This window comes from Centrocercus urophasianus, unplaced genomic scaffold, assembly GCF_019232065.1.
Source record: "Centrocercus urophasianus isolate 14NV4802_14NV808 unplaced genomic scaffold, USGS_Curo_1.0 seq_25, whole genome shotgun sequence".
NCBI lineage: Eukaryota > Metazoa > Chordata > Aves > Galliformes > Phasianidae > Centrocercus > Centrocercus urophasianus.
In genome coordinates this window covers 2,160,990-2,171,742 of record NW_024884811.1, presented here as the reverse complement: position 1 = coordinate 2,171,742, position 10,753 = coordinate 2,160,990, and the positions used below count along the sequence as shown (strand labels likewise).

The 10,753-nt window shown below is 45.5% G+C and overlaps 1 protein-coding gene across 1 annotated transcript; it reads right to left on the bottom strand.

Annotated features, from left to right (window-relative positions):
- Positions 1 to 8,505: 8,505 nt before the first annotated feature.
- TMEM174 (transmembrane protein 174) lies at positions 8,506 to 10,447 on the bottom strand. The gene is made up of 2 exons (XM_042825533.1): positions 9,816 to 10,447; positions 8,506 to 8,605 (listed from the first exon to the last, which is right to left on the bottom strand). Exons 1-2 carry the CDS (start codon positions 10,445 to 10,447, stop codon positions 8,506 to 8,508), a joined length of 732 nt encoding a protein of 243 aa, XP_042681467.1.
- Positions 10,448 to 10,753: the final 306 nt, after the last annotated feature.

Below are 10,753 nucleotides of genomic sequence, written 5' to 3'. Positions count from 1 at the left end.
GAACAGAAATGTTAACTTTGGAATAATATCTGTTTCTGTTCTTATCAGTCTCCTGATGATAGTCACGAGCTACTAGGCTTGCCCATCAGTGTGCAGATCAGGTACACGTACTCATGCACACTAAGTTGCTCTAGATGGGCACATGGCTCTGAAATTACACAGGCTGTTTTCAGTCCTCATGACTCACTCTATGAATGTGACTAATCTGAAACACAAGTTCCATTGCAGCAGCAAAGGCTACCAGCAGAGCTTGCATTCAGGTTCAAGTTATCAACTCTCTCTTTGACAGAGCCCTTCAGGAGCAGGCTAATCATCTTACTTTTCCACATTACTTTTCATATTCTGCTGAAACAATTATGTGAAAATAGACAGCAAAACCTGTTATAACCAGTTCTGCTTTGCGGATATATAAAAGGTCAGAGGATTGTGGTCAGTGGCACAGAGTCTATTTGGAGACCTGTAGCCAGTGATATATGGGGTTGGTACTGTGGTCTTGTTCAGCATCTTCAGCAGTAACCTGGGTGAAGGGATCAAGTGCACTCTCAGCAAGTTTAATGATGATTCAAAGCTGGGAGGAGTGGCTGACACACAACAAGGCTTTGCTGCAATGTAGCAAGGTCTGGATGGACTGGAGAGCTGAGCAGATGGGAATCTAATAAGGTTCCACAAGGGCAAGTGTAGAGTTCTACACCTGGGGAGGAATAACCGCGTGAATCAGTACAGGTCAGAGGATGACCTGCTGGAGATGAGCTCTGCAGAGAAGGACCTGGGTGTTCTGGTGGACAAGAGGTTGGCCATGAGCCAGCCGTGTGCTCCTGTGGCCAAGAAGGCCAGTGGTATCCTGGGGTGCATTAAAAAGAGCATGGCCAGGATGCTGAGGGAAATGATCCTCTCCCTCCACTCTGCCCTGGTGAGGCCACATCTGGAGTACTGTGACCAAGTCTGAGCTCCTCAGTTCAAGAAAGACAGGGAACTACTGGGCAGAGTCCAGCTGAGTGCTACAAAGATGGTTGAGGCCTGTAGCACGTCCCATATGATGAAAGGTTGAGCGATCTGTGAGTATTCAGCCTGGAGAAGGGAAGACTGAGAGGTGATCTTATCAGTGCTTATAAGTATCCGAACAGAGGGGTCTAGTGGATGGGTCAATTCTTTCCTTGGCCAAGTGACAGGACGAGGGACAATGAGCACAGATTGAAACACAGGAAGTTCCATATGAATCTGAGGAAAGTTTTCCTTACTGTGAGGTTGATACAGCACTGGAACAGGCTGCCCGGAGAGGTTTTGGAGTCCCCTTCCCTGGAGATAATTCAAAGCCCACCTGGATACTTTCCTGTGTGACGTGCTGTAGGGAACCTGCTTTATTAGGGGTCTGGACAGGATGATCTCCAGGGGTTCCTTCCAACCCCTACAGTTCTGTGATTCAGTGAATCTGGCAACCATAAACATTTCTGTTAGGCACCTTAGAAAGTCTCTGATTTATATTTCTCTGTGGAAGTGTGATTTTGTTGCCTGCTATGAAAAACTGGGGGACTTAATGCTCCCAATACCAACATAAGCAGATTAATGCCAGATAAAACGAGCCTGAACTCCTGAAGTTACACCTGCACCAACAATACGTGCTGATAATCATTTTGATATGATATTATTAGTGAAATATTATCCAATTAAACCACAAGCCTGACTCTGATGAGGGAAGTTATACTTACAGGGTAAAGTTTCACTATTCATTTTGTAGCAGGGGCATAGTTTTGAAGTTCATTTGGATATTTTTTCTTTACTAAGCAGATGGAGGAGAGCTTGTTTTTTGTGAAAACAGTGGAAAAGTAACATAAAATACTTGAACATGTAATGTAAAACCAAAACATCTTAGCAATGCTGCCCTGTGGGTCACCACCTCCTGTTCTGCAGGGCTAAGTAAACATTAAACATTAACACATTTATTGCTTGGTTTTGATTTAGTGTCAATATTAAGTGCAACACACAGAGCACAGGCTGAGAAGGTGGAGGCATTTAAAGCAGGTAGCATAATGTGTAAAAGGAGTACATTTTTTCTCCTACGTTTTAACTCGTTTTCTCTTTTCTACATTGTTGGGAATTACTTTACCTTCTCTTCTTGGCTTTTTCAAGAAAAACAGGGAAAAATCCTAACTGATGTTAACATAAGGCTTGAACAATTCGTGGAAGGGATTGTGCAGTTGTTTATCCCAGCTGGAACCGTGCAAATCGTTTCCATTTCAGTGCTTCCAGTGCTGCAGCCACTCATCAATTGTTACATTAGTTCAGTTCCCATCAGCACAGCCTTTGATGGGTGATGTAAGCAAGTTATTCTGCTCTGTGAGCATGTGCGTTTGGGTTTTGTGTATATCACATATTCTGATGGTTTTCACATTTGTACTGCCAGCTTTTTGAATGTAGTGGAACTAGTTGAGAAACACAGGTTGAGGAGGAAACCTCAAACATGTTTCTTTGCAAGAGAAATTTTGCTAAGGAAGTGATCACTTGCATCATTTGGGGATCCCCTCCCCATTACCAATGTGCTATGCTTGTTCCTGCAGTTCCCCATTTCTTTGTCTTGCCCATTTGTGCCTTTGTACAGTGATTTCCTTGGTGCTGGATGGAATTTGAGGTTGCTGAAGTTAAGGGAAAGATCTATAGAAGGCACTGATACTGCTTCTCCATGCTCCTTCCTGCTCTTTCCTAGTACATCCAGGTTTCAGCAGGCTGCAAAGCATAAACACAGAAGAAGCATTGGATATTTCGTAGTCCTGCCCTCACCCATTCTGTCAGGAATTCTATGGTCACATGCCTCTCAAGATTTGTCACACACAAATGAAGTCCACCAAATAGAAGAACGACTGATTTGCAAAGATGGTGAAGGGGTACATTCTGCTGGTGGAGAAAGACTCCTGGTCAAAGCCAGACCTGATGCAGGGCAGATCAGCCTCTGCATGCCCAATGTATCTGTCCTACAGAGCAGAGAGCAGGCTATAGTAGTGTGGATTGCTGGCACACTGAAAAGAGCTCAAAAGCTTCTGCTTTTCTGAGGAACATCTGGGAAGGGGAATGTGTAAGCCTTATTTGAGCAAATGTGGTAAAAAATAACCTTTATTTTCCCATAATGCTTTATTGAGATAAGTAAAACCACAGTGTTAATGTAGTACACATGTACAAATTTGGAGCTATGTGACAGCACCATTTACAATAATTTGTCTGTCTTTTTCAATCCCTTTCCATGGAAGGTGATACACAGAAATGTTCTTCTGTGGCAAAAACAACAGCAAAAACAACCATCTTCACAGTTCTGCAAAAATTAATTTCTGCCCAAGTCTTGCTAGTTTCAGTTATTTTCCTCCCACCCTGAAGATGGCATAAGGAGAGAGAGGTCAATTGATCATCAAAGTAATAGGCTTTTGGAAAGACTTATAACACAGCTATGATGTGCTGTGGCACCTCTGTCCTGCTGTATTTCAGCTGGGCGTCTGTCTGCTTTCCCCTGCACTAAGCCTGAATCAAAACTCAAAGCTGAAGCATGGCCAAGGTGGGAAGAAGGAATGGCTGTGGAGACAATGCCTCTCTGCTACTGCCTGTGTCCTCAGAGAGGCTGCGTCCTGTTAAGGCTTTCTCTGGCATGGAAGGTCTGTGCTCTTAGGGACCCCGTGGCGTGTCCTGTTTTCCCTCTGCATGGGAGGCCTCTCTGTGGTGGCTCGGTGGTGGTGGGGATGTTGGTGGCTCTGCCAGGTCCTAGAGCATGGCTGGCCCTGCCTTTGGCCTAATCCCCACATCAGGCCATGCAGTAGGCATGGCCAGCCCCACACCAGAACACGAGCGTGAGTACAGCCTCACGTGGCATCTGGTGGCTCAAAAAGCTCCTGCTGTGTTCTAAATAAATCTGACATAGTATAATGCAAATGGGAGAGCAATAATCTCATCCCAGAACTGTTAAAAGATGTACAGCAGCTGATCTGCTGCACTGTGTCCCGTGGTGTTTGCTAAACAGTGCATGTATGTACAATCAATTGCTCATTACAGTTATCACACATGGCACAGATACAAGCAACTGTGGCGTTACTAATTTCCCCTTGACCCCATGCTGTCATTACATGGTGGCAGTGTGGGCAAGAACAGTGTTTCCCAATTCATTGCTAGCGTGAGGGAGACATTTTGATCTGTTCCCTAAGGAAAATACTCTCTATCAGTTTGTAACTGCTGTTCAGGAAGACATAGGACTGCAGCATCCCAAAACCAGGCTCTGAGTGACTCTGGAGGAGGTAACAATGCATCCTGAGACGTCCCAAAGGTGTTCTGACAGCAGCAGCAGAAAAATGGGAGAGGCTGCCAGGAGCCAGCTAGCTTGTGTGGGTCTTCCACCCTGTATTGTTGTCATGTGGTTGTGATGGCAAGGAAGGCTCCTGGGGGTGACTACAGCCCCCAGCCTGCAGGGCACAGCAGGACACATTCTGCCTCCAGTTCCCCTATATTGGAGGTGGCTGCAGGTGAGCTGACCAATGCCTAGTGGGTAAAGCCAGAAAATTCTGGGAGAACAGCTTGTGTATTTCAGCCACTAGCAGGCACCCAGTTCACAGGACAGAGTCTGACAGAAGCTCTCCAACATGCAGTGAATGCACACTGGGCTCTCAGAACCTGGTGGCCTGCTTTGTGGGCCTGCCCAGCTTGTTCAGGCCCACCTGCTCTGCTCCTGGACCTGCTGCTTACTGACTGGGGATGGGGTGGCCACAGGGATGCTCAGCACATCCTTCTGACATCTATTCGCTCTGACAGTTAAAGTGGAGCCAAGAGTGATACTTGCATCAGGCACAAACTGAAGCGTGTGCTGTATATAAACAGCATGCCCTATTTCTTCACCCTCAGGCTCCCCCTGCTCCTTCCTGTTGAGGGGGGCAAGGAAGAGGAGGACAGCTGCAAGTACAGCATCTCTGCCTAGGCTGAATTCCTTAAAAAGGCCCATTCCTCCAGTGAGGGCCCTGATACCCTGTTTTTTATGTGACTATGCTGTCCTCCATGGGGTATTTTTTCCTAAGCCAACTATCGTTCCCACGAGAGCTCAGGGTGCTTTTTTTTTTCAGCCCATTAATTTTCATAGCGGAGGAGAAGAACCTCACACTGGCGGTGCAAAGAAGATCCCCGGCGGGCAGCGGCGGGGCCGGTGGCGCCCTCTGGCGGCGGCCGCGCCCGGGTCGGCTCGGGACGGGACGGGGCTCTCCCGGCAGGATTCGGGGAAGCGCTGGGCTCCCCGCCGCGCTGCAGGGTGGGTGAAGGGAAGCAGAACCATTTAGGGTTCTGGTTTGCCCTCCCGAGGCCCCAGTTTCCGAAATCCCGTTTCGGTTTAAAGATAATGCTGTAGAGTGTCTCAGCCCTTCTCCCTAGCCGTGAGCTTGTGCCTGTGTGTGTGTACGGGAACATGGCAGAAGAAAGATGGAGACAGCAGGTGAAATTAGGATCTTGTCAGAAAGCAATCGCTGGCTCCCGTAGCCTTCAGATACGACAGATGTGACTTCTAAAAGCAGAGCTGTGATTTAGATTTTATCTGAAAAGAAACCTGCACCCTGTGGCTGCTTTTGGCACGTGACATTCGGCGGGGTGAGAAAAGTTCCTGAAATACTCTGTGCAGAATTTTTGCTTTAAAAAACACACTGTACCTATCTTCACCTGTAGTAAGAGACTCATCTCTACCAATTTTAAATAGTAGCCAGCTTACAGTGGAAACACTACAAGTGGAATCGTATTGGAGAAAATCCCAACGGACAATCACACCAAACATTCTGACTCTGTGGCTAAAACTTTACCTCTAAAACTTTATTAAAGTGTCATTCTGCGAGGCGCGCAGCATTACAGGTGGTTTGAGAAAAGCAATAATCTTGCTTCAAAAGCAATATATAAATGATAAATATACTAAGTAACATCTCCATTACAACTTTCTGGCTGTTCTGAGGAGACCGTTGCTGTCATTTTTTACCTAGGTTTTACCTCGCTTCAGATTTGAAGGTCTGGAGAAATGTGCTTATTCTGTCTGTTACTGTAAGGCAGAAATAGACCATAGTGCTCAGAAGTGAGCTTGTATCACTAAAAGCAATAAAATACAATAAAATAAAAATTGCTGTTAGGAATAAGAATTGTTAAATTGGAGAAAAGATGAAAGTAGAAGATGGAAAGAAGAGGAAGAAGAAATGCCTTTGTAGGGTGCTGTATCATTATTAAACAAACAAGAATAATTTTAAAAGTCAATTAGAACAACAAGGAAAAGTCCTCAGGCTGGAGATTTCCAGGAAACCATGTAGCAATAAAACCACAACTGAATCCAGACAAAATCCATCTTATGGATCATTTTAATACATAGTTATTAAAAATTTCTTATTCAGTAATCTCTCCAAAAAAGGCAACCCGGGACTCTTTCAATGAGCTTCTTCAAAAATAAACCTTAAAAATCAAGTCCATTGAGCAACCTCCTGGATTTCCTTTGTTTACTCCAGCAGTGCAATTAGATGCCGTGAAAACAAACCCTCTGATTTCCCTGGGTAACACGCCATGTCATGTATGTGAGGAAAGCAAAAGAGCGGCGGCAAGTCTGTGGTTTCTGACAGAGAGAACTTTCTTGTTGCAGGGGAGAGATATCAGCCAGGAGTGCTGACTGCAGTCCTGTAGCTGGACCCATCACACCCATCCTCTGTGTTCCCACTGTGCTTCTGGACTCAGCAGCACTACATGCTAAGTGCAGGTGTCTGCTCCTGAGGACCTGGGAACTTCCAGCTAGCTGCTGCAGAGGATGGGTTCACCTCCATGTAAGTTCTGGAAGGGGAGCAAGATGTTTCCACAAGGGAACATTATGTCTATTTTTAGACCTCCTACTCTCTCACTCAGTCCCACTGAGACAGTGCTGAGCACCATGTGCTGGCCTCTCTCCAGCTACCTGCTGACACCAGGCTGCTGAAAGTCAGCATGCTCCACATTGCCCTAGTAAGAAAACTTCTTGCATGTTTTGTAGACACTGTCCAGTAGCTGCAGCTGCTGCTGCAGCTACTTATCCTGCTCAGAATCAGCTTAAATGTTGCATTACAAATGTGGCCTCTCAGTGCCATTTGCAGCACCACTGAGTGTAGCACTTCAACCATGAAATTTCTCCTGCACCCCTTCAAAGGCCTTCGTAGACTCCTACAATCACAGTGTGTGTTGGGTTGGAAGGGACCTTAAAGTTCACCCAGCCCCAACCCACTGCTGCCACCCACCAGCTCAGGCTGCCCAGCACCCATCCAACTTGGCCCTAAGTACATCCAGGGATGGGGCACCCACAGCTTCTCTGCCAGTGCCTCACCATCCTCTGAGTTAAGAATTTCCTCCTAATATCTAATCTAATAATCTCTTGGCATGCTCAGAACACACAGGTCCAGGAGGCAGATGTATGCCTGAAGCTCCATGTAGATGGACGATGTTCTGGATGTGCCTCTCCCTTCAAATACATACCTTCATCACTACTGAGGCCATGCAGACACTTCTCATTGCTCTGAGGGTAAAATGACTCCTGAGCAGAGCTTTCCAGGACCTTCACACTGAAGATTCTGTCACTTGTGAACCGGCACCTCTTGTTAGATCTAGATTGATTTGTAGATGTAATGTATGGAACTCTGTTAGTCCTGCAAGCTAGACTCAAACAATAAAGTCCACTGCAACATGTAGCTGCCATGGTGCACTGAGAGAACTTCAGCCTGAGCTGTGTGCTTCAGAGTCACCTCTGAACGGACCCTCCTGCAGAGGAGATTGCTATGGGTCACAGCATGGCCTGCTAATTCCTTCAGTACCGATAGAACCACGTATTTCTGCCAAGGCTCCAGAACAGTGACTTTTGCTTTTGTGGTGCTTTTGCTTTGTACCCCATTGGCAGGGAAAGAAACTGAGTGTGATGCATGGTGGATCTTTTTCTCCCATCTGGGATGCTCTGATTCAATGGAATGCTCTGAAATTACCTATGGGGTTGGGTGAAAGCAGAGGAAGTCAACCTGTGGAGTGGACTTGTTCACGAGCAAGCCATTCTAAGGAATCAGGCTAAGCAAAGACACTACGGGCACTTCTGTGGATCAGACATCTGGGCACTTCTGAAGTTCCCCAAACAATCAAGGGGCAATAATACATTGAGAACAAATCCAATGTTCTCTAATGATGCTGGAAGTCCAGGGGTAATCGTGACATCTTTTGCATTCACTGTTCACACTATTTCAGCAAGTCTGGAATTTGGGATCCTCGTTGGGAAAAACTTGAATGAATTTGCATCTTTGAGTTTAATTGGTTTTGCTATCGAACTGCATAGCAAGAGAGAAAATAGCATGAGGAACAAAAAGAAGGGGTTGGTTAAATGTTTTCAGTGACACTGAAGCACATTTCAGTACGGCTGAAATCATTGTGCTCGCACCTGCGTATTGTGCAAGTGCTAAAGAAAAGATCTGTAAAGATTAAGAAGTTGGTGTCTCTCAGAAGCAGTCTGTTGTCAGTAGTTATTTATGAAGACAGTGGATATATTTCCTCGTAACGAGGAGGTGATAGTTCTTCACAGGGGTCTTCCAGAAGTTCTTCTGGCTCATCAGAGCTGTCCTCTGACCTGATAATAGGAAGAGAAGAGGGTGCAAAAAAAAAAAAAATAGAAAAATAAAAAAATAAAAAAATAAAAAAAATAATATAAATAAAAAAAAAAAATTCAAACACAGAGCATGAAGCAACCTCCATTCTTTGTCCTGTCAGCCTTGTCTGGGCAAAGAACTTCCTGACCTCCGTGTGAGTTTTGCCTGGGAAAACATTACAAGATGAACTTTTGCTGTGATTCAGCAACGGGCTCTAATCTTTTTGTGAAGTACAAAAATGTCAGGTGGTGATCTTTATTTTCTGCTGCCCATGTCTGTTGTGCATAGTGCTGAGGACAACAGGCTGCCAGCTGCTTGCAAAGAGACTTTGATAAAGGAACAGAATTACTTCTAGAAATGATATAATTCTGAGTAAGTCCTGTAATTTGAATGTTTTCCTGTAAGAGTAAAGAAGTACAAGATTGCCTTTTGACTAATGAAAGCAGTTTCACACTTAGCTATAAGTTAAGTTAGTGTTGTTGTTAGTGATGTTGTATATACCTCAAAAACTAGGACAGTGATAATGGCTGGAAGATTGCTGCAGGTGTGACTGGCAGGGAGAATGCCTGGCACCCTTTCATCCTCATGAAAATGCTGTTTGTGGGCTTCTCCTGTGCTGTGATTTTGCTTGTGTGGGACGCTCTGCCTGGGCATGGAATAACAATCTTCTGATTGAGAGACTAAGAGAAATGTTAAGAACAAGCAAACAAAAGTCACTGGCACAGCCACACAGAGAATCTGTGGATGCCCCATCCTTGGACATTCTCAAGGCTAGTCTGGGTAGGTCCAAGGCAGCCTGAGCTGATGGGTGCAGCCCTGCCTATGAAAGGATTGTGGAACAAGGTGGGCTTTGAATTCTCTTCAATATAATATCATTCCATGATTCTATAAAAACAAAACAAAACAAAACAAAAACCCATGCAGGAACAGGAACATATATACAAATATCTTTAAAAATAACAAGATATTCCATAGATTGAAAATTGAAGGAATTCTTAAGTGAATTTAACCTGAACTAAAATGTTTTCTATGTCTTAATGTTCTCTACTCAAGAAATATTCCTAATCAAGAGAAAAAAAGTCTGGAGGAGAACATACAAAGGGAGGTGCTTTTTGCTTTGCAAGCATACTTCACACCTTAAAACACATACAACCCATGCCCAGCCGTGCTAAGACTTTTCAGAAGATGTACCTTTGGTTCTGTGTGTTCTCTGCGAGGTAACTGGCACAGCTCTCATCCCAGGTGAAAGCGGGGTTGTCCAGAGAGTAGGCAGGGCAGAAGTGAGCAGAGCTGGGGCTGGGGATGGGAGAGACACCAGGGGAGACGGCCCCGCAGCAGCTGAGCACAGGGTGCATGTAGCCAGGGCTGGTGGCTGCACTGTCCAGCGCTGGGTAAGGTGGGGGGATGTACTGCACCACCGTGGCACCGTGGAAAGTTATGGGTTGGTTGATTCCGGTGAACACGAAGGACTGTCCGCTTGCGTTCTGTTCGATGTCTAACGTGTTCTCCTCTCTTTCTTTGCAGGGCTTGCATGTAAGCATGTTGAACTTGCAAACGGCAATCAGGATGAAAGTTACCCCAACAGAAAGCAGGATAGGCCCTAGTAACTGAGTCCACTCCAGGTGAGTAAGGCCGTCGTACTTTATCCACCCCATCACGGTGAATGTGATCCCCACCAGTCCCAAGAACACACCTGAGAAAAGCAGAGTGGCACCAGCTTTGTCCCCATCTGACACCAGGGCATCAGACCTACTCGGCGGGTAAGGAGTGACAGAAAACACATTCAGGGAGAAATCCTCCACGTTGCTGTTGTTCTGTTCCATCACCAAGTATCACGAATCTTTCTCAGAAGAGAGGGGTTTGCAAGGTACTCTGCAGAGCATTGAAAGTTGAAGGTTCAGGTTAATTATACAAGGACGCTGTGCGTGTATGGTTAACAGAGTCCATCATGTGAAAGAATAAACTTTGCTTACAAGAATAAAGGTCTGGGAAGTGGAGCCTGAAGTGACCACTAAAGACTTCTTGCTTTACCACCACTGCTTCCGAAACGGCTTCACCCTTGCATGGCTACTTATCTTTTTGATTATCCTCTTCTTCAATTTGGCCCTCACGAATATTTCCTCACCCTG

Excerpts from the sequence above, each read along its gene's own strand:
- TMEM174 (XM_042825533.1), bottom strand. The coding sequence starts at position 10,447 with ATGGAACAGAACAACAGCAACGTGGAGGATTTCTCCCTGAATGTGTTT. Across the intron at positions 8,606-9,815 it reads GAGAACACACAGAACCAAAG|GTCAGAGGACAGCTCTGATG; the intron begins GTACATCTTCTG and ends TCCTATTATCAG.